General features: G+C 38.9%; 1 protein-coding gene across 2 annotated transcripts in view; it reads left to right on the forward strand.

Annotated features, from left to right (window-relative positions):
* The window catches only part of rapgef5a (Rap guanine nucleotide exchange factor (GEF) 5a), a 57,857-nt gene that overhangs the window by 14,983 nt on the left and 17,658 nt on the right, over positions 1–25,216 (forward strand). For both annotated transcript variants that reach the window (XM_030147935.1, XM_030147937.1), the window contains 6 exons: positions 8,085–8,166; positions 8,967–9,015; positions 9,130–9,203; positions 15,073–15,255; positions 23,733–23,878; positions 24,856–24,956. In XM_030147935.1, coding sequence (XP_030003795.1) covers positions 8,085–8,166; positions 8,967–9,015; positions 9,130–9,203; positions 15,073–15,255; positions 23,733–23,878; positions 24,856–24,956 — 635 coding nt within the window. The remainder of the gene's footprint in view (positions 1–8,084; positions 8,167–8,966; positions 9,016–9,129; positions 9,204–15,072; positions 15,256–23,732; positions 23,879–24,855; positions 24,957–25,216) is intronic.

The raw sequence follows: 25,216 nt of genomic DNA on the forward strand, positions 1-25,216 counted from the left end.
TTTATATGTGTAATTACATCGACTGTATTGAGCTCTAAGTGCTGACAAATTGCAGGTGAACCACACTCATTACTATGCCTGCATGCATTGTGTGCAGACACTGGGAGAGGACTGAAACTGCTGTTGTGCCAGTGTGCTGCTCTCACTAAGCAGGGCGGTGATGTATGATATACACTATATGGACAAAAGTATGGGGACACGTTGAATTCAGGTGTTTCTTTTTTAACAGGGGTCTGGACTACAAAATAATAATGACAAATGTCATAATATAGTTTTGTTTTATAGTTTATGTTTGCTTCCAAGATGCCTCAGAGATGTTTTTACTTAATTTCTCTCAACATTGATTTTTTTTTTTTAAATCCATAACTATGATTTTAAATGTTCTACCTCTACATTTCTAAAATATTTTTCATGATGGTAAATAATAATTTTCTACCACAACTAGCCTAACCATCTACTTTTGTCACATCTCACGTAGGAAGAAAACTCTCCCATTAAACTTATATTGATGTTTATACATGTGGACAAAAATATTGGGACACATCATGGCTACAGCTTGTAAAATGTCCTGTTCATGCTGATTGGAGATATAAACATCAATATTTCTTTACAGTTTTTGGGAGATTTTTCTTAAGTGAGGAAGAGAAGTGAGTGAAAAAAGTAGATGGTTAGTTGTGGTAGAAAATTATTATTTACAGTCAGAGCATGAAAAATATTTCAGAAATTGTAGAGATACAACATTTAAAATCATAGTCATGGATACAAAAAAAATAGACAAAATTTGCGTTGAGGGAAATTAAGTACAAACCATCTCTGAGGCATTTTGGAAGCAAAGATATCAATTTAAACCAAACTAACAAATGCAACGAAAAGATATTTATCACAATATAAAACTATATTATGTTCAATGTGTCCCAGAACTTTTGTCCATATAGTGTATACACATACACACACAAGGATGAAGTTACAGTTTAGTATAGTAGCTTCCTTTTCTACTGCTGTTGTAATAATATTTTATAAACTATTATTCTTGCCATGAGCTTGATTTTAAAAAGTGTCCTGATTTTCGTACCATTTGGCTCACAGATTATGCTTTAATAGCAGGATAGTTATGCGCATCATTGCTACTGTCAGTTTTTGCCAGTATGTGAAATGCTGGTTGGGACATGCTGAGAGTTATTCTTCATAGTTGGTCAGTTGTTATGTGCTGGATGACTTTCTTTGACCTGAAGTGGAAGCTCATTGTTCTGTTAACATGTCAAAGCTGAAGCGACAGTGTTCCCATTAAGGTTAGTGATTGAGGTCATTTGTCTGTTTGATGATTTTCTGTGAAATGTGACAAGTGATTGGGTTTGATTTGGTGGAAGTGCATGCTTGCAAGTGCATTACTGTAATATACACTCATACACAGAATCCAAAAGATCTTCCTCAAATCCCAGTGAGAAACCTAATCTCTATTCAGGGTTTTTAAATCCTCAGTCTGCTTATGTAAAAGATATATTCATGTTCAGGCGCACACACCTCCACATGCTTAAAAGACGCATTGAAAGACAAAAACTGACACATGATGCGATCTCACAGACACAAGAGATGGGCCATGATACACACAAGCACACCCATTCACACAGAAACACACACATAGAGAGGTGTCAGCCAGAGTTCCCTGCTTTGCTGCTCCTGTGTGTGGGATTCCTGCTGAGGCTGCTACTGAACTCAATCTGTCACTCAGAGAAATGGAGAGAGAGTATGAGAAGGGTGGCGGAAACGTAAAAAAAAAAAAAAGCATATATATGATGAGGAAGAACAGCACATGTTGACACGTTCATCAGTGCATAAACTTCAAAGGATGTATTTACAGACATCAGGGTGAAAGCATGACAGCACTGGGAATTATGTCATACTCACTATTAAATCTCATGAACTTATCTCTGCATTCTCCATCTGATGCTTCCTATACACTATAGTGGATGACATATGTACTTAAACACCGGGATTCTACAGGTTGGCAGGGTTGCAGTTTGGAGAAGAGCTTTAACAGAAGCTGTTTAATAGCAGCCTAGTATCTTTATTGGTTAATGAACAATTTTTATATATAATTAATTTAATTAAATTAATTAATATAATTTTTATTTTATTTTAATATTTTTGTATTTCATTATTTTTAGAACTGGGCAAGCTAATGATTTTTAAATTGGGATCCTTCTTAATTTGTCATATGGTATAATTTTCAGTGGGATTGGACAGATTGTGTTAAAAATGAGTAACAGCGCTGTCAAAATGTTTATACTTAGCTAATATTTGTTTTAAATGACCCGTTTCTCAGTGTTTATGGTATTTTACAGAGCGTTGCTAGCATACTATAAATCACAAGGTTCAGAAGTTTAGCAGCCTCTTTATGATAATACTAAATCATCTGTTTGTCCTTACATGTTTAGGTTTGGTCCACACTATCTTATTATTTTAAGCGTTAATCTGAACTGTGGAGTTTGATTTCTTTCAAGAAAAATTTGACTCATCTTTAGTTAATGCCATAATATTTGAATGTTGGTGCAAATTATTCTAAAATGGAGAGTTTCTACTTCTCATACAAGAACAACAACCCAAAGCTGTCACCTGTAGATTAAACCTCCAGAAGCCAGAGAAGGCCATAGTTTGGTTCTGTCTTACCCACATTTTGTACAAAACGACAACATTGTGATTTAGATTGTGGATCATGATTCTATTTCAAAAGATCGTTGTTTTCTCCTTTGGCCAGATCACCCATGACATGTTTTTTTTTTTTTTGCTTTGTAGCAAACAATGTGTAACTACACTTGAAAACGTAAATGAAATGTCTTACTTTTGTAATGTTGAAATCATGTATTCAGCATTCTCAGTCTGTCACTTTCACTCTCTCTGTCTCTGTTTGAGTGTAACAGCATTTCCTTGCGGGCACCTTCTCTCTCTTTCCATCTCACACTCATATTCTTTCTTTCATTGGTGTAAAGACGCTGTAGCTGTGTTGAAAAACACCTGGAAGTATTTTCAGTGAATGCTTACAGAACACTAGCTGGTATATTAATACTGCTCCATACTCTAATACTGATTGTAAAAACTGTGAAGGGTGATACTGAAGGGCTGATTAAGATTGAATAATTAAAACTTCTGCATTGGCATACTGTCAGATGCATTTAATGTCTCTTAGGGACCGTTTACACGGCGTAGGATTCAGTCGACTCCGGGAAGATTTCATCACAGATTAGCCTTCTGTTAACATGGAAACGGTGCCTAGAGTGCCTGAATCCGGAAACTTTTGATACCAGGGTCCAGGGTGGAATGTTATCAATATGCTCCGCATTTCAGCTCTGTGTTAACGCGAATCGGAGCGTTCCGGGGTAAAATATGACGTCACCGCATGCGCGCGCAGCCAAGAACCGCCACTTAACCCACTCCAGGCCAGTTGGTGGCGGTAATGCGCCTCCAAGCTGGTTTGCCAACCTCTATGACACAATAAAGCTGCAGAAAAAGAAGGAACAACCACAACAACAATGGCCGGTTTCAGAACAACATACGTGCTGCTAACTGTGCTCAGCTCGTCTGTCCAGACAAAGAAGTCCTGCGTCTTTGTACGACCACTCGCCATTGTTGTTTGTAAATAGCGTTGTCCGCCTCGTCTTCTTCTTCTCCTCATTTAAAGGCTGTCTAAACCGGAAATAGTTTGTGCACAGGCATGTGTTTTACCGCCACTGTTTCACTACAGCTCTAAATCACCAGCTACTGGTCTGGCATGGCCACTACAGCGTATTCAGCCGTTCTCGCGGACTCATGTTAACGCAGATCGTTATCATAGCGGCTTCGTCTTAACGCGGAATGATTTTATAACGCAAAGGAGAAATCTTTGCGGAGTGTTGCCGTGTAAACGTACTCTTACTCAGGCCACATGCTCCATCAAAGGAAAAGAGCATGTGCTGGGCCTGATCCTTCCTCTTAAATGGTTGGGTGTGGCCTGATAGGTGAGGCTAGGTCCTACACCTCCCCAACCAGGAAGTGGAGTTTTTAACACTGATAATTGTTGATTTCTGGTTTAAATAAAATGAAGTTGTTAAAATTATTTGAATATGTGCTTAAATAATCACACATATAATTTATTTTAGTCATGTTTTCTTAAATTAATTTTAGAGGTTTATCGCATTAGCTGGGTGATATGGCCAGAATTTTTCCTCCTCAGTGTGATGTATAATTTAGGATTCACTTCAGTTTTTGTGACTACATGAACCGAAGACAAAACTTGATTCAAAAATACACTTTTACTTTCTTTACTCAATCTATATGCTAATGTATGACAGGAGAAACGCATTCAGAATTAATATATTACAGGAAACCAACAGGTGATTTTTTTGTTTATGAAATGAGAAATGTCTACAGAGGAATAATATTGATTTTTGCAATTTTCAAAGGAGCAATTTTCCCAAACTAAAGCTTTGATTAATCACATTTATTTTATGTGTTGCCTGGCCCTAGTTCTTAGAATATAATACATTTTAGACACTTCGATACAGTCTTTTTTTATTCTAAGAGCCTGTTGAAACTTAATGGAAGCAAAACATGCATTTAAACATAAGCCCCTTTTACACAGCACTTCTGTTGCGGGAATATTTTGCCTTTATTCCAGAATGACATCTGTGTAAATGAAATGGTGGGATCATTTGGTTCCACCTTTATTGCGGCTTTGTAATGCCTCTGGAGGTAGTAACAGAGCTGTGATAAAGGTGGCATCATAATTCCAGAATGCTATGTAGAACGAACACCTCTCATTCCACAACCAAGGTGTGACGTTTTGATGACTGTGACCCCCACGCCGGAGAGACAGCAGGCGCATATTAAAGCACTGGCATGGCTCCGTGCCACGGGTGTCGCCGCAGCTTCATGCCAGGGGTGGTGAGGATACATGCCACAGGTACTGCAGCTTTGTGCCATTTTCACCCGTGGCACATAGGGTGGCTGCTGCAGAATCCATGCCAGTGCCTTCATATGCGCCTACTGTCTCTCACACACCAGGGGGATTTAAAAATGAACGTGGGCCGTGTACAGGAAACAAACATATCAATGCGACTAGAAAGGTGCCAAACTAGGGAGATGCCGAGATCGACGAGCTGTTGTCACTTTGAGCAGAGGGCACTATCGGGGCTGACATTTGTGGAACAGTGAAAGACGGGCTGACTATAGAGACTCATGCTCAGGGTATTTCTGATGTGGAAGTGATACGTCACACTATACGCTGTGCTGTGTCACTGCCCCTTTGATTCCAGAACACAGGTCCGCTGTGTAAAATTCCAGCCTGTCTCACCTCTGTTACTCCTTCGGCTTGGCTGTGGAAATTGGTCAATGGTGGCAAAAAGGTGGGATCACCATCTCACCTTTTTTCCAGGAACTCTGTGTAAAAGTGGCTAGAGAGATCCATGCCCAGGCCAGTTTGCACACACTGCCCTGTTTTTGCTGCAGTATCTTTAATGGAGTCACTGTGGATGTAATCCAGGCTATTCACAAGTAAAATGACCCTGTTGGTTTTCCTTGATTTATGTAAGGTGGCAAATATTAAATTACCTTGATACTTGATAAGACAGCATTAGCTTTCACTTAAGTAATTGTTAGGTGACTTTTGGTTTAACTACTCTAATCTTTCATCATCATGTGTCATAATTCTTGCAGCTTGTGTTCTCGCAGGCAAGTTGTGGTTAGGGACATTAAATGTTACTTTCCCTGTGATCTTGGTTTTAGTAACATTCACAGGAATGCCATGGTTTGGAGCAGCATTCAGTCTTGCATTGAATTGTATTGTAGTGTCTTGAATTAGTCTGTAAATATTCTGCAAGCAGTTGTTAATTTACCTGAGGTGGTTAAATATTTGCTTTATGAGAGAAATCTTCTCTCTACATTCAGTTTAAATCTAACGAGGTTCATTTTTAACGAAGTCTCATTCTCTATCACACACAATTAAATTAGCAGTATTTGCTCATTTAATGCTTAATCAAAGTGATGGTAATGCTTAGTAATGAAAGCCATTCTATTCAGCACACAAAGCTGTGTACACTGATTTAATGATGGTGGACTAATGTGTGATGTGAAATCCATCCACTCAATGCCTTTCAGGGCTTATGTGTTTGGAACGCATCAGAAAATGTCATTATTTGTCTGTGAATGCAAACTGACTTAATCTAAATAATATGTGCCACAACAGGGATGGAAAATGATATTTCTTAGCTTTTAAGTGGGATTTCTTTGTTCATAGACACTGGGTCATAAAATGACAGAATATCAAAGAGTGTGAGTTCACCAGGAGGCATGCACCATTAATGAGGTCTGAACAGAGAGGCAGTGCAAACACAGATCATGTAAATCCTCCATCAATAGTGCTCTGTGCAGCTTAATGATGGGTGACTCACCTCCCACTGTGTCTCTCTCCCAGTTTTGGTAGACTGAAACTCATGGTGAGTCACCAAATTACCTAACTGAACATAATGGCACTGATGAAAATGAATTTAACATGTTGGTACAATTAAAACAGACTTTGCATATGTTGTCATTTGCTAATGTGCTAGTTATATTTAGATGTTTTTTCCCAAGGTAAATAATGATATTTACCCTAATTACTGTTTGGAAAAAAAGACCACAACACCTGCACACTGAAGAGACAATTTTTATAGGTGTAGTTGGACAAAAAAAATCTGGTGTTTTCAGCCTCCTTTAAGACATTGGTTGGTCTACCTGTCTCTGTATGTGTCAGAGCTGATAGCTGAAGTGTCAGGCTCAGAGCTACACCTTATCATCATCTCTACAGCTTCTGAATCTATCATTCCCTTTATCAGATTACAGTGCAACACATTCATAAACACAAACACACAGCCACGGTTACACTGAGCTTCATGTTCTTTCCTACACAACTGTTACTAGTGCCACTGGGATCTGTTGATAAAATCCAAATTGTATGCAAAGATGTCTGTGTGCGTGTGTGTGTGCGTGCGTGCTTGAGACAGACAGGGAGAACAAGAACGTTGGTGTGTGTCTTGTGCGGGGGCGAGGTAGTGTGTGTGTGTGTGAGACCAAACCAAACACTGGTTCTAAGAGAACATATTAGATGAGGGGCCCTCGGGTGTAGTCTACTGCTGCTGAAGACAAACTCTACAACCTCGTATTATTGCTGTGGGAATAATGCTGAGTTTACCCCCAAACAACCACCTGTTTATACAACACATTCAAAAAAGACGTCATGCACAAATTTATTCACAGATGCACTTGGGCTTTAGAAAAAAAAAGGCTTGACAAGATTAACAACATTATCTATATACATTGTGAACACATGTACACAAAGCCACCACATTGCTACACACACACACACATATATATATACACACCCTTGCTAACATCAATAGAAGGGTGTGTCTTGAAGCTATTTTAAATGAAACCACATGAAAGAGAGAAGGGGGTGCAGAGAGGGAGATGCTCAATACAAAGACATGCAAGCAGAGGGAAACTAGAAAGATGGATGGGAAAATAAAACTGGGAGATGCAACTGTTGAATAAATAATATTTGCACTGGAAATATATGCATTTACTTCATGCTCACTTTACCAAACACAGCAACACATGATGCCTTTATCTGTGGACTGACATTTTTACAATTAACTGGTTGCTATATCAGTAAAATATTATCAAAAATGTATATTTATTTAAGCAAAAGTAATGTCATATCTTCAAGTTGCATGTTTATTCGCATCAGTAATTCATAACTCACAGTTCTACAATTTAAGGTAATGTAAATGAACGAGTGTCTCCACATGCCTATAGCTGTTTCCTCTTGGATGCAATATTAAGTTTCCATCCCTGCTGCAGTAGTTTCATACAGTAAATGTGAAAAATGTAAGTAAGTTCTTGAAAATGTGCAGCTAAGCAGTTGTGTACATAGAGTGCAGAGCTTTTTTTAGTTAACCAGGGGGCAGTGTGGAGAGGAGCACTGCTCTGGAAGGAACATGTTTTCTCTGGAGGGTGTTTGATCAGAGTAATGCACTTTTCTGTTGTAAGTAAAGTTGTGTCTGTGTGTCTTCAAGGTCGGAGGAGGACTCCGAAGGCAACAGAGACATCTGCAGTGAGATTCTTCAGATGAAAGCTCTCGAGAGACTCACTTCCACGGTCAGTGAGTGCAGGTGTTTCTGAGGGTTGAGAAACACAGTGTGTCCATAAAGTCTCTTTGCAATTTAACAAATTTATTACAGAAGCAAATGAATAGACACATATGTGGAAATTATTGCAAAATGAAAAGTAGATACTGAAGTGTTTTTGCCTCATTTAATTCACCTCTATATGGATACAATTAGTTACATGAAGCACATCCAGATGGTACTGGATTTGTTTCCATGTTGGCTGTATCATAGACTCATCAATGGTGTCAATGACATCAGTGATCTTTTACTTCAAGTCATTGATGTCCCGCATCTTTGCTCAGTACACAATATCTTTAACATAACCCCATAGAAAGAAATTTGGGAGAGTGATATCTGGTGAATGAGGTGTCCATAGAATTGGACCATCCCGTCCAGTTCACCGGTCTGGAAATATTTGATTTAGGAACCCACCAACATGCAGTCCCCAGTGTGGTGGTGCACCATCTACCTGGAAAATGATGTTTGGTTGAAGGTCATCCATTTGTGGTGACACATATTCAGTCAGAAGGTCATGGTGAACATTTGCAGTAACTGATCTCTCGTTGAAGAAAAATGGACCAATGATTTGCTTCCACATGATCCTGCAATGTGATTAAAAACCATAGAACAAATCTGATGAATACATCTCATCCATTACTTTTGTAATATTTTTTTTAGATTGTAGAGACTTTGTGGACACCTTGCACTTCTAGTTTTAAAACGGCCTGCTTGAGTATAGTGTGTTTTTATTTCATGCAGTTTCTTTATGTGTTACATTTGCTCTAACAGGTACAAAGTGAACTGGCAGCTGCTCTCGCCCGAAAGACTCGCAAAGCTTGTAAGTATGCACCTATTCTGTTTGCAAGCGTCATCTTGAGGTTTTTCCAGCTGCATTATGACAATATTCAGTCAAAAGCACAGTCACAATATAAGTATTTCTGTTTGGTTGCAGTATCAGAGCAGGACTCTGACACGACAGAGGCAAGCCACCAGGAGCCTCGTACACCCACTGAGGAGAGCAGCCCGGTAATAAACCCACTGACACAGTTTTACTCATATCATGGAATAGAACTATCATTATCTGTACTTTTCCCCTCATTCCTGATCCTTTTATTGACTGTGGTACAAGATCACATCTTCTAGGGGGACCAGCTCAAGACAGCAGTACAAGCAGTTTCACATAAAAACAATATAAAAAGTAATTATGTCAGGTTATTTTGGTTTTTACACTACTTACTGAACCAGAGACATATTTTAAAACATGAATCCTGTGTTTGAAAAATGTATAAGTTAAGGGTCAAATGTGTAAGATTTAGATAGATTTCGGAGGGCCTACATGCAGAAATGGAATATAATAAACATAGTTATGTGGACATTAGTGTATCATCACTCTATAATGAGAATTGTTGAGTTTATGTAGCCTTAGAATGAGTCATTTTAATCTACTTTTCTACTTTTCATACTATTTTTCTTGCAGCGAGAGAGTGTACTGAGGTAGTTGCAATTTGCAACATCACAGCTAGATTTTTATAAATATTACACACTGAACCTGCAAGATAAACATATGTAGTCTATGGTTGCATTGCACATATACATTCATTATTTACAGTTAATCTATAGTTGCATTATTTATTCGCACTATCATTTAAAGTCCTTGCACGAAGTCTCCCTTAAACCTCCACAGGTTTAAGCCACTGGCAAACAAAATGATCTACTGATATTTGTTTAATAACTTCTTAACCCCTAAACCTATTATTACATTGCAATAATTCAGATAAAATGCCATTTGTCATTTTTTCATGGTCATCAGATATAACCCATTTGGACGTTCGGAGGCTTCGTAGTGGAAGTGGAAACACCATCATCTTTTGCAACATTGATTCACCAGTAAAACCCATGGAGACACTTATTTTTATGTTCAGTTATGATTTTGCTGAAAAGGTCACTTTTTCTTTCTTTCTGTTTCTGATGTAATAACATAAATTTGAGCTTTTATGGACATCTATGCGATTAGTGAATGAAATACAGGAAAATGCCTGATTTTCAATGAGAAAACACAAAATATAGAGGGTAATAATTCATTAAATGGTATAAATGGTACAGGGTACATAGAGAAAAAAAATCATTTGGGAACTGCCACAAAAGTAGCACTGGGTCTTTATGGGTTAACCTGCCCCACGGCATCTTAACTTAAATCCTCAGTTTCCTGTATTAATAAATTATGTATTTACAGTATAAACAAATGATTCACCTGGCCCTATTTACTTTTATGAGCAATTTTAAACATTAATTGAATAGGGTATTTGGAACGCAACTCATTACGATATTTTTTTTTACAATAATCTCCAAACTATGTATGTTGTCTTTCAAAGCGTAGAGTATCATAGACCTAGACTTTAGTGCTGATGTCTCTCTATAATTCTGTAAATCATAAACTATAATTCATAATCAGGTCCACATCTAAAACACTGAAAATGCTTCGTTCATTTCCCCAGTAGCATGTTCTACTTCTCTAACCCAATACTGTGTTTCCTCCAGACAGTAATTAATAGTGACATTTCCAGATGATTTATAGACTGAAATTCATCTCACAGTTTGATACATTCACCCATTAATGTTTCTTCCTGCTGATATCCTGACTGCTACCCTACAGATGACAGAAGGCCATTATCTTGCTAGTTAGTAACATCAGCAACAACATGGTTTCACAGTAGTTAGTTAATTGCTTATTTCTGTTGGGTGAAGAAGCTCTGGCAGTCACTTACCTTTTTTGTTGGTGACATAACAGTAGTGGAAAATACTATTTATTGATCTAACTCTACATCTATGACTACATGCATATCCATCTAATGGGCTTACTTCTTAAGACCAGAGGTCTCAAACATGCGTCCTGGGGGCCAAATGCGGCCCACCAAAGGTTCCAATGCGGCCCGTGGGATGAATTTGCAAAGGGCAAAAATTCCACAGTCAAGGCTGTCGAACTCATTTTAGTTCAGGTTCCACATACAGACCAATATGATCTACAGTAAAATAATAGCATAAAAACCTACAAAAAATAATGACTCCATATTTTCTTCTCAGTTTGATGTGAAAAAAATATTACACTATGCCTATAAATAATGACAACTTCAAATTTTTGTTTTTGTTTTAGTGCAGAAAATAATATTAAATTGTGAAAATAATTTACATTTAAAAACTATCCTGAAACAATAAAATGTAAATAATCTGAACAAATATGAACAACCTGAAATGTCTAAAGAAAATTAAGCACAATTTTAACAATTTTCTGCCTATTACTAAGTGTTTAGTGTCTTTCTAGTAGATATTTCTGGGCAAAAATAGGGCTGACAAGCCGATCCAGGACCCACAAAAACTGAAGTCAAGGTCGTCATCGAGACTGATGGACGAACAACAGTGTCTTTGTAGATCCGATCCATAATGCACATGTAAAAATGCTAAGTTGAGGCATAATATTGTTAATATTGCACTTATTTTTCTTAAGAAATTTCATTTTTTTCAGGTTATTCATATCTTTTTTGTTTGGGTAGTTTATAAAAGTAAGTGTTTTCATAATTTAATTTTTTTTTTTTTTTTGCACTAAAACGAAGACAAAAATTTGGAGTTGTCGGTTATTTATAGGTTATTATGCAATTATTTTACTGGTCTGGCCCACTTGAGATCAAATTGAGGTGAATGTGGCCCCTGAAAGAAAATGAGTTTGAGAGCCCTGTCTTAGACAATTAAAATAATTTGTATAAGTTAGCGCAAAAATGGGTAGGGAAATCTGTACTGCTGATGGATAGATGGATGTACTTTATTTATCCCAAACTGGGAAATTGCATTGTAGCAGCAGCCTGACACACATTCAATGACAATGTAATACTGCAGCAAAGATGAGTAAAGAGAAATATAACACAAGGGCAAACACTATACAGTGTACACTATAAATTAGAAATATAAAAAGATTTGGGTAGAATCTGGATAATAACTATGATATGCTGAAAAATGACTGTAATGTGCTGAAATAGAACTGTAAGCTGCAAAACAAGTTGAAATGTTCCAACCGGTAATGTGCAAAAGCATAAACACAAGGGAAATGGTAAAGGGAAGCGTAAGAGACAGTAAAAAAAAAAAGAGGCCATACTGGTAACATCCATAACACATACCCCCTCAGGTTAAGGATTATGTAAAGCAGCCACATGTTTCCTTCATGGCAGTTTGAAAAATACCTATAAAGGTATTCAAAGACAGGAGTGTTTCTAGGGCAGTGGTATTTTGCAGCTCATTCCCTGTCCAGGGTGCATTAAAACAGAAAGCAGTTTAGCCAGACTCAGAGTGGTTGTTTCAGCGTCTTCAATATTAGTAACTGATAAATCTCACTGCTCTCTGGTTGTTCATGCGGGCTCTGTAGTTTCAGTAAATCTTCCTGACAGCTGTCAAACCATGAATGATTTAAACACAAGAAGTGAAACGGACCTGGTTGAACGTGACCAACACCGGCAAATTGAAATATTACCTGATCGACCCCAACAGACACAGCCTTGGGACATTCATAATGACAGATAATACTGGCAGGTTCTATCTACGTAGCTTTCTCTCAAAGCTCATCCAGCACAACCATCTGCGTGTGTTTGTGTGTGTGTGCATGTGTGCAGTTCTCACTGAAGCAACTAAATGTAGAAACCAGGGTCAGGACGCACTGCAGATGGAGGCCTGTTTGCTTTCTGGTCCCATCTCTGTACAGTGGAAAAGTCTTCTTCTCCATCAATTATGTATTCTCTGTTTACACCAGAGAGATGAAGAGAGAGGAGGAGGAGAGAAAAAAATGAATCTTTTAGACTTGGTTACACATACAGTACAACGCTGCAGATCAGCGATTTTTTTTTTTTTTTTTTTTTTCTTCTTATGACCTCTTAATACAAAACATTTGCATACATATATCAGCAAAGGTGGTCGACCTACAGGTAAGTTTAGCTGTCAGATTATTTTCTTTGAATACTGTCAAGCAGTAGAAGTAAAGTAGGAACAAGAATAAAGAAAAGTTATTTATTAGTTAGTGTGGGAGGACAGTTCATCCAGGAATATATTGTGTTACTTGGAATCAGTGTGTATAAAAGTTAAAACCCTGTACACCTATGCATCGTTTCATCTCAGTGAATAATAAACTTGCCAGGAAGTTGCACAGGCACCATGATTTATTCTAGATGACTGTTACAATGACTTGGATACTACAGAATTGCGGCATTGTTATACCATCATTATAGTACTGTAGCAGTATCAATTTACTTAACTTTATTTAACAAGACTAGACAGAGGACATCAAATTAAATTACTAAATGTCAAAAATGAAGTCTTATTGAATTACTTATTTGCCTTGTGCAGTTTGCTTTACATCTTTGATTTGACAAAATTGTGGTAATTGAACTAGAGTGCAGTTGTATTCAAACTGGATTTTATACGTCCGTGGCAAAGAACATACACGGGTTTTTTTTTTTTTTTGAGACTCACGACTGTCAAAGCAAATCAAGTCTGTTTAATTTGATAATATTACAACAATAATCATTGTCAGTTTTCACATTGGACTGTAAGGGTCATAAATAACATATTTTCTAATAATAATCACAGTTGATAGACCATGATTTGCTGTGTAATGAGTCAAGTGTTGAAAGATATGAGAGCCAGCTGCAATTTAGTTATGTCGGATTAAGCAACACTACATGTGAATATCGCATCCAGTCCTGGACAATAATGAGCCTATCCCTGTACACACGGAAATCACACTAACTGACCAGGGGCATGTTTATCTTGGTGTGTTCTACCACTAGAACAGGAAGTTGACAACAGATTGACAGGAAGCAGCGAGGGACAGGAGACTGTGGCTCTGATCTAATGTCTGTGTGTGTGACTCCGTGGTTATTTTTTTCCCAGATAAGAGTTGTCATTGGGGGCTGTTTTCCTAGTAAACAAAATGGAGCGTGGGAGTGTGCCTGTGTGTGTGTGTGTGTGTGTGTGTGTGTGTGTGTGTGTGTGTGTGTTACCCTCTACTGGAGCATGGTAATGTGGGATATCGTTGCACTCACAGGAAGGGTTACCCAACTTACCCAGTTGACAGCCTGGTGAAACTCCCCTTTCTTTCTCTTCTAAGGAAAACAAACAGACCAGGCTACCTGCTACTGGTGATAAACATCATACTAGCAGCACCCTAGGGTGAACACAAACACACTCACAGGGATGTTTTATGTCATCAGGGCTATCCAAGGATAAAGCTATTTGTTATCCCAGTATCCTGCAGCACTTTTAATGAAATATATGCTTCTTCCTTTCTTTTTTTTATCGTTTTCAGTGCTTCTGTCTGTTTTTCTTTGTATTTCAGTTCTGTTAAATATCAACATTAGATACTTTTAGGCCAAACTCTGGAGGGGAGGAGACACATGGATACGACATATACACACCCCTTTACACACTCTTCCCACACAGACATACACTCCCGCCCACTTATAGTACAAATCACACACTCACTCAGTCCTCCAGCAGATCCTCTGACACCGAGCAGTCAGACAAAGAGACAGGAGAGGTGGAACAGATAAAGGGAATTACACACTGTAATGGATACACAGAATAAGAGACTTTGTACATGACAATGAGGAATTGTGGAGATAAGAAGAGAGACTGAAAGACCCCGGATTAGTATTTCTGCTCATTCTCATCACATGGACTCAAAAGGGAAATTGGATTGCGATTACATGTTTCTGGATTATTACCAAAACCCCTTTCATTTTCTGTGGAAGAGAAACTTTGAACTTTCTTTACCTCTATACCACACAAACCTTATAATTTTTCCACCATGTCTTGGGACTGTGGGCTAAGATATGTGTTCATGCCCCCCGTGTTGCAGCTGGGCAGTGTGTGTGCATTGCGAGACGGCTGTGGCAGTGGCAGCGGTGGCGGGATGGGGTCCGTGTGTGGCCGAGAGGAGCTGACCAGCCGGCTGGGCCTGGAGGCAGTTCAGAGGTTGGCCAAGGACGGCTGCCGGCTGCTGCAGAACCACAACTACAAACTACCTGAAAGGAACCCAGCGGTGAGTAGAAAGAGTGATATTGGAGTTAATATTTTCAATATCAAATCATCAGTAATCTACATGAACTCAGGAGAAAAAATGATTCCAAACTAGTTTTATTTACTTAAATACTGTGCTGTAAATGTGAAATACCAAAAAACTGACCACAGTAAGAAAAGGCAGCACTTGCAAAGATGTCCACATTCATTATTTGTTAAAAAAATAAGTGAAGCACTTGTTTATCTGTGGCAAAATATTCACAATGTTCTAAAGAAGCAGGTTGAGTAACAAAGCTTCCCCAAGGAAGCATTCATCTGAGTTTTTTGATTTAGTCATTTTTCATGATTTTCAGAGAGCAAACACTTGATTAATTGAATTAATTCGCCCAGCCCTAATTATGCAGTAGTGATTATGATGTCCAGTGAATCTGATGGTCTATACCCATGTAATCTACAGAAGGAGTTGTGGCTATATGGTCAGTATGAGTAGAGAGCAATGGACGTCATCAAGTGGTAAAGGTTGTAATTACTTTTGTCAGTGCTCACACACTCACACACATACACACACCTAAGGTCTGTGTTAGTCACAGATTTAGGTCAAGGATCATGTGTGTGTATAACCTCATCTGTAGTGCCATCATTTGTGTTTCTGTCGGCCTAAAAGACAGACATGCACTTGCTGAGACAGTTTTGCACATCATCTAACTATGAGAACACATCTGTGCAGTCAGACATAGTAGTAGTTATCAGTTCAGATGCGCACACAGAGCTTTAATTAGATTCCTTTAGATTGAACAACCACCAGTTCTTTACTAGTCTAATGTGGGTGTTAATAATGGCTTAGTGCAATATGAGCTCATACACTTTTATGGCCTGTCAAGTGGCAGACATGCTTTATACGTGTGTCTGTGCTTCTGAGTGTTCACTTGCTATTAAGTTTGCTGGCTGGGGCTAATCATGTGTGGGAGCTTGTGTCTGTGTGTGTTCATGCACTGCTGGCGCTGTGGCAGGCTGAGTCAGTGTATACGCATAATGAGCAGGGTGTTAGTGAAGCGTTGTGCTGTATAATCCTGCCCTACAGTATACCTGAGGGCAGGAAACCAAGCGAGTGTAGTCTGCTTTCACTCTACATCGTGATGCATGTGTTTGTGAAGTCTGTCGCATAACTTTAGTGAGTTTCACTAAAGCCCAAATGGAGGGATTTTCCATGGTACATGTAATTTCACATGTTACACATAAAAGTGAGAATACTGTATTTGAGGACAGCTTTAGCTCTGTTTTAACCCAAGGATGAAAATGCAGTGTTGATGCATGAAGGCAGCGAAACGGTGGTTATTCCAACCAGGCTTGTACTACCCACATAACTGACACTGAACGTTATAATTGGCAAAATAATCTACATATTCTGTGGTAAATATAACACTGATATCATGTAAATTCATGTCATATACAGTATCAGGTAGTTGGTATGAGTGAGTGTCAGTTACTCTAAAATGACACCGGTACAATAGTATTTTAAAGTTGTAATAACTCTGAGTCCCATTGGGATTGTCTCCCATTCACGCCAAAAAGCCCAAGCTTCCATAGACTTGCATTGAACTTGTCTGTAAAATACCAAGTCTATCACTTTTTTCCAAGACTTATTAATTTCATCTATTTTATTTGGTGTCTCTAGTAAACCATCTGGCCCATCTTTACATTTTTCCTCCATTAATCAGATCATAGGTGGAATAGAAGGCCTTGATGTCTGCTGTGTTGGGCTTTGATTAACAGGCTTGTATGACAGCCCACATGCTTGTGGAGCCTGGTCCGAGATTCTGTTTATTTAATGAAACTATTTTTTTCCTGACTGGAGCCCCACTGTACTAGCGATTTATAGGTTCCACTACTAACACCTTACATTTAGAATTAGCTCCCCTCAGACTTCCATAGTTCTGCCCCTTTTGTCTAAATATTGACAATTTTATGGCAATGCACAAACCAAAGTCTGACGTCATAATTCCCAAATCCAGTAATTATATACATTCTATGGATGTTACACACACCTTTAAACTGAACTGAGTCAAACATACCTGAAGTATAATGTTACCAAAGCATTGTATAGCAACAAGTCATTCTGGAAGCAACAGGCAGTTTAAACAGACGTCAAACTACTCTACAATGATCTAAAAATATCACCTGGAGTAAATGTGACTGGAAACTAATGCTACTGCTACTGCTTGACATGCAAATGTTCTGCATTTCTGCACAATTTTGCAGAAGGAGCTGGACAATGTAATTGTCCCTTAAATAGCAGCAGTAACAATCTCAAAAAAGAAAAATCCAAAAGTACAAAGCATATAGTGATACACCAATTGCAAAATCCTGGGCTGATGCCAATGTTTAGAATAATAATTTCGCTAATGCTAATGCCAACAGGTTTATTCTGTTTATTATGCCCTCATTAAATGTTAATTATAAAAACAACTGAACTATCTTTGACTCCATCTTTAAACAAACAATAACATCAGTTCAACAGATCAACATAAGCTGCTGCCATTGATTACTGTCCTCTTATTCCCGGATAGACGTTTGCAATTAATAAGGGCCTTATGCATCAGTGTATCATAATCATTTGACAGGTGTGTGTTTAGAGACCCTAATGTTTTTTTCAAAACGCACAGCAAATGTAAGATGTCAGAAGCTGATGATCATCGTAGTCTGCTCATTATCCAGCTCAGGCTGCACTTAAAACCACACAAACCAGCTCTGTTCACCACAAAGACCAGTCTCCTTATTCTGAGTTGTCATGGTGATTTGTGAGTTTCTTTTTTTCCACGGCAGACAAGCTCTGACAAACTGGTGTGGGCTGTTTCCATAGTGATATATTTCATCACTACAGTGCATTGGGTTTGTGCCTTTTTGCCTTCTAGTCACTTTAGACTTGCATTTCCACTCTCCAGCTTGATTCAGCCATCTGAGTTTCTGCTGCAGATGGTACCAGAGGTCAGCCCACACAAGGTATAACACAAGGTCAGAGACGATGCTGTTTGGGCAGCTAGTGTCACTTCCTAACAGCTGTGAAATGGGTTATTTAACAATTGGACAGAGTCTGAGAGTCTGTGCATGACGTGTGTATGTGTGTTGTTGACCTAAAAGCTTTTTTTTTTTCTTATTCATTATTTCCAGGAATCAGGCCTGGAGCTATCACAACAGAGATATGGCTTTGTCACTATCGGCACAGACACCAAAAACAGACGCACACACTCTCACACACATGCTGGTTGGAACAGGAAGGGAACAGAGAGTGCTTCCTTTAGGCTTTCCATGAGGCCCACCTTTCCTCTGTACACTGCGTCATTATTATGTGTGTGAAAGTACAAGTATAAGAGCGGGAGAAAGATATATGACTGTATCTTATGACCTTGTGAGGGGCACAGCAAGTGCATGGACTCGTACTAAGTCTTTGACCTCATCCACCCTTTTGAGAACAGCATCCACCCATCTGAACACAGTTATGGGATGAGTGAGGTGAACAGAGAAAAGAGGGGAAAAAAAGATGTTTCAGAGGTTGAAAAAGGAGATGGTTAGCAGGGAAGGGTGGAGGACAGTTGCTGTGACATAGATGATGGAATTAAAGGAAGGGATAGGCAGGAATGGAAGGAAATGAGTTGACACACCTGAGTACAAGTGTGCTAAGAAGTTCTACCAGAGAATAAAGAAAAGAAGACTTTGTAAAGCATTGAATTGCATTTTTATACCTTGTGTGGTGCAACTTACTGGAATTTTAAGTTGTTTTCACCATAACAGCCAGAAATGTGATACCTGCTATTATCTGCTGTAGATAATTGTGTGACCATTTGTTGAGAATGGAGGGTGTGTTATGAATTGTGGGCTTATGCATTTGTTTTTTCATCAGAGACCAACATATGGGCTCTCTGCATTGAAAATATAAGGTGACCTTTAGAAGGCGTTATGCCTCAAACCACCTGAAATCAACATTATTACACTGGGATAAAAGTTGGGACAAAACATATTTAAAGGTAGGATATAAATGACTTCCTTCTGTCTCTATTTCATGGTCTCTGCTCCTCATATTTCTTTTCCCCCCAACATATCTCCATCTCACTTGTTTTCATACTCCTGTCTCTGTGTATTCGTGCCTCTAAAGCTCTCCATCCCCCCTATCTTCCATCTTGCTTTCTTTTCTCGCTCCCTCTCTCTCTTGCATAACTATCTGACCCTTCCTCTTCACAGCTACAGCTTCTTTCTTTGTATATTTTTCTTTTCAATGCCTTACATTCTTTCTCAGGCTAGATTACATTTTTCTTGGGAGCTGCTGATTGCACACAGTTCTTTAAAAAAGCCCTGCGTGTCAATGCATGTGCATACACATATAGTCACAAATACACAGTAAGAGTTTTACTTTTGTTTTCTGCATTATCCAACAGCCTTTTGATGTTGTGTGCGTGTGTGCGCGCATGTGTATGTGTGTTACAGCACTGCTTCTTCCAGTCTTGGCACAGTGTTATTTTTCTTGGCGTTTGTATAAAGACTCTGAGTGTGTTATCAGAAAGATCAACAGTTTGCTACTGTATCAGGAACACAACATAACATTTCCATCCCCCTTGTTTGTTCTAATGGGTTGCATAATCTCTACTTTTAAAAAGGCATATTCCTGTGGATTTTTTCCTTTTATTAGATAGTTGGTAGCACAGAGAAACAGGAAGGGTCAGCAGAGATGAAGGAGGGAACTTGTGATAAAGTCTCCTGGCAAGTATGTGAACTGTGGATGATGTGGACTAATGGGTGGTGCCTTTAGACCACTTAGCCACCGAACATGGTATCTTTACATCACAGCGGGGCTGCTGGGTGTGGTCTGAGTTGCAGCCTAAATTATAATTAATGACATGTTGTGTCTGACCTCTTTACGTCAACAGTCTTTATTTATCTGCAGTGTTTTGTGCATTTTGTGTTGTAAGTCACTGACGATTGATTTTAAACAGAATTAATTTGGCTGATTAATTGGCACTGATAGGATTGTATTGGCTGGCTCAGTACTGGCTGATTTTAGTGCAGATAGTGGCCAATGGCTAATAGTAGCCTTCAGAACTGGCATTACTGTCTTTGAAGGAAAATAATACCTAAAAATAAAAGAATGGTCAGATGGATATACAGATTCAGATTTATTTATTCACTCATGGTTTATTCAGGTAGGTACATACTACTTTCATTAGTCTAGTCTGTAATGAAGAAAAAGTAATGCAAATCCAGGTCCATGTAATTTTCATGGTGATATCAAGCAATTAATCAGTTATTGTTACATCCATTTTGAGTTGACCTTAACTGACCTGAGATTAGGGCTGCATGAATTGGTAAAAAAGTCAAATTGGTTTTATTGTGACAATACTGCAAATTGCAATAAATATATGGTTATCAACAGTCTGTTTAGTTTGCTATTAAGTAAAATGCACAAATTGCTGATTATTTATTATTATTATTCTTTTATTATTCTCACTCCTTTTCGAATATGACTCTTTTTCTGTTTTCTTTTTTGTGTGTATTATTATTTTTTGCTTCCTTGAATTTTCATTTCAGTTCCATGTTGTGCAAAGAAGTCAATTAGCAGCAATCAGGAAGCTTGTACCATTTCCATATTTGAAATAAATCAATTAAAAAAAATTGATTTTGTTACACAGTTCACACGTGCAAATTAACACAAAGTCCAAGCTTCAACCATCTTTCATTTTGCATATTTTACACAATAACAAGGTTACACTGAGCAGATCCATCAACCATACAACTCAGTTTAAGTTCACATGCACAGCACAACCCTCACTGCCTGAAGCGAGACTGACTCGGTCATTTCTTTATTACAGATGATGAGCACATTGCACACAGAGAATAGGTGGTCATGTTTATACATGCATAGTTTTCTTTAAGTTAATTGGAAAGTATTTGCGGTTGTATAATTGCACAGGCCTTGTTGTGATTTCAATTATGTTTATCATGCAACTCTACCTGTATTATGAAGTCCATGCCACCAACAGTGAGACATGACCTAACATGACCCCATTCTTTATTTTACATTGAAGTAATGTTACTGCGAAATACATGTATTGTTGTCCTAACTAAATGGTGGATAAAAAGTGCACGTGTGCATTTAATTATGATGAAAATACAAAATGGCTGTTTATGTCACTGAGCTCCAGTTATTCAGTCATTTAAAATAACTGTAAACCAAACATTGTGTTGCTTTGAAGTATGAATACCTCCAGTTTTATTTATTCGAGTGCTAAGTCAATGTATACGCTCTGCTGCAAGGAATCAAAGCAGAGTGTCTGCAGTGGTGGGCGAGTGCTTTTTATTCATAGCCTCTGAACTACCTGAACGCCCCTGCTGTGAGTCATTGGTAAGGTGACGGAATTAATAGACAAAATGTGTCGCAGTTTCAGTGTTTCATCATTATTTCTATAATGCAGCCACAATGCACTGTATCTGTGGGTTTGAACAAGAAACTGAAGTTTAGACTTAAATCAAAACCCTGTTTCTTATCCACAAGATGAAATACTGTAATGAAATTATCAGGTTTAGTAACAATCATCACCCTATTAACCGCACTGAAAACTCTGACCGTTCTAAATGTAAATGTGACACAGTAGCATACCTGAGGATACGGAGGTGGTCATGTCTGTGCGTTGAACATCTGTATCCTACTGCAGCTGAACATGAGTCACCAGGGCTTGTACACATGCACAGACAGAGGACTTCAGGCATATTGTTTTGTCTGACCCAAGTCAGATCCTACCTGCTGTCTCTTAAGATCAGGCGGATCCTTTCATCTGACGATCACAGACGCCGTACGTGTATGTGTTTGTTTTTGTGTGTGTATGTCTATTGACTGTGTTACAGAGTGACTGACTGCTTTAAGAGGGCTTTGTTTTCAAGCTGTGTAACATCTTAGGTAAAAGTTAGTGATAGATTGATGGGTTTGGCCCATTAATCAGTGGTCATAGGACGTTTTACAACAGACTACCATTACTGGCCTCTCAACTGTTGATACAGAAATAGTAGCTCAAAAAACACAAAAAACTACACTTTGGTGTTTTTCGTTAGTTCCTGCTTTGTCAATGGATTACTTCAAGGTTGGCGTTCAGTGATCCAGAGTTATTTATTTATTTTATTTAGGTTAATATTACTCTGACTTAGATGTCCAGTAAAACAGTTAACCAGTTTGAAATGCAGACATAGAAGGTTAATATCTAACAAAGTCAAAGTATTGGGTTTAGGATGAGTGGTGATATTGGTTGATTAATTAACAGCATGTTCCTTCACCTCTCTGTTGTTCTTTTTCAGCTTTTCAGAAATCCTGTTGACCTCTAGCAAAAATCCTGACTCTAGTCATTGTGATTACTTATTGATTACTGAACTCTTGGTACTTTTCTAAACCATATGGATTTCTTCACTTTAGCTGATGTGTTAAATGTAATAAACAGGATTATCTGTAGTATTATACCATTGTGAAATGTCAGATTTTTCTAAATGATTATACACATGCCGTGTGTATGGCAGCCCGTGATGATCCATGCATTTGTATTAAAGCATGAAAAATTGCAGCAGAAAGACGGACCTGCATAGAGAGCTCTGTGTGTCATGTTATGATTGCTGCTCGGTCCCTCTGGCTGTGACAAAGACTGCAGCAGCAGCTGGAGAGCAGACGTCGCGCCTTCATCACTCCTACATCACTCCTCCTGCTCCTGTTCTCCTCCTTTGATCTCCCTCTCCCCTCACCTCCTCCCTGCTCTCTTCAGGCGGTTCCTTATTGTGCTCCTTTGTCCATCTGGAGCTCTGCCCATGTCAGGTGTGTGTGTGTGTGTGTGTGTACGCACACTGGAATCACAGATCAAGTTACTGTTCATCTCTGAAACAGAAGGTCACTTCAAGTGTCAGCCTACATTCCTATTTGCCCCCATTATTTATTACACAATGACTTTTCCTCTACAGGAAGGAAATGAAATACTTCCCTGTAACAGCGCCAAAAGAATGCATCTCTACATGTGTGAATTTCTTGTGTATGTGTTGAAGAAACACTTCTAAGAAATAGAAACATTCCAGGAAACCAGAGACCAGGCTCTGCCATATTGTTCTGTAGTTTTCACTCCAGTATCAACAGTTTGCTGTTTTTTAAAAATGCATAACTATTCCTTCAGCCTTTTTACTGAAGAATCATAATCAAGATTGTCCTTTTTGGATGATATGTGTGTCTGTAATAAACCTCAAATTGTCTGATGATGTCGATCTGGCCAGCGTGCACACAGACATTTTACTGTCTTGTAGGTAGAATAGAGATACATGTATGGTAAAAATGTAAAAAATAGTCATATGGGATGGGTCACATTCATATTATAGCAAGTTGTGGCATAAATTGTTTGGTTTTGAAAAACATAGAGTACATTCGTTCACTTTATTCCCTATCCAGCAGTTTTGTCCTTGCCTGACTTGTCCCCTCTCTTTTCTCAGGAGGAACTTGGAAGGGTTTGTCTGAAGGAGAGAGGACGGGACGTGTTGGTTTTGCAGCGAGTAACATCATCAGTGACGTCTCCTTCGGACCGGCCCTCACCAACTTCATCAGGGGGTGGGTCCAGAGAGGAGGATTGTGACAAGAGGTCAGTTCCACCTCTTACATAATGAGAGCCCTCAAAACCAACAGGAGCAACAAAAATAATCACTGTACTCCTCCCTCTTTTCAGTATATCCTGTCTTTTCTCTAAGCTGCACTCTCAAGTTGCAACGGCTCACTGTTGCACATACATACAAATTATCAGTTGAGCTGTCGACTGTTGTGTTTGTGTGTGTCTAAGATAATGTATGCCTTAGCTTGTACAACAGAGCACCAAGGAAGAGGAGAATAGCTTTTTTGTTTTCAGCTGAAAGGGAAACGTTGACACCAAGACTAGTGTACTTCCACCAACTAATCATTGTATGCATTTAGATTAATGTGTGCAACCATTTGTGCATAAACAGGCTGATTTCCTGAAAGTTGAAGCCTTTAGTCACTGTGTGCATTTGTGTATTTAAGTCAGTGTCTGCCAAAGACCTAAGGCACAATGTAGGGAGTGTCAGTGACAGGCAGGTTAAGTGGGTGTGTGTATGTGTGTGCAGTCTTCTGCATCTTCAGTAGCAATCAGTTCCCTCTCAGTACTACTGTAGGAGCTGTCTGGGAGTAGGTTTCAGTCCTCGGAGCTCTTCAGTGACAGGGGCAGACGGTATGGCAGGTCACCCCACAGGACAGCAGCCTGTGTTGGTAGGCAATGCTTAGATGAAGGCTCCTACATCGATGTTTAGGTATGAAGATGACCACGGAGCTGGCTACACTTGCAGAAGCAGAGGAGGACATAGATGATGAGGATGATGAGGACGATGATGAGGATGACGATGACAACAATCATGATGAAGATGGTAGCAGTTCAGAAATCCATACTTTTGATGTTCCCCATTTTCGCTACATTGATGATGACGATGTGGATGACGATAAGGAAGAAGAGCGGAAGGGATTGTGGGAGGATAAATGGAGGGGTAGAAATGACCATTCTTGGTGCTTGTGCTCCAGTGAGGAAGACTGTTGTGCCTCTTCGTCCCACAGGTATGTGGTGGTGTCAGGAACACCGCTCAAGATCTTGGAGCACCTGCTTAGTGACCTTCGGCTTGACGACCAGAGAGGGGCGCCAGAGAACAGGGAGAGCGGTAAGTTTGAATAAAGACATGCATGCAGACATATCTGTGAGGAGGCATCCATAGGTGTGGATTTATCAACATAGAGAAATTAAAACCAACAGGTACAGAAGGAACACTTAAAATGTAAATATTGGAGTCTTGTTTTTTTTTTTTTTTTTTTTCCCATGTTGACCAAACAAAGCACCACTCCTCCCACGCTTCAAAAAGAATTTCAACTTCAATGTTGCACAACAAGTTCTAACATGGCACAAGCACGACCTTGCTATCTC

This window comes from Sphaeramia orbicularis, chromosome 11, assembly GCF_902148855.1.
Source record: "Sphaeramia orbicularis chromosome 11, fSphaOr1.1, whole genome shotgun sequence".
NCBI lineage: Eukaryota > Metazoa > Chordata > Actinopteri > Kurtiformes > Apogonidae > Sphaeramia > Sphaeramia orbicularis.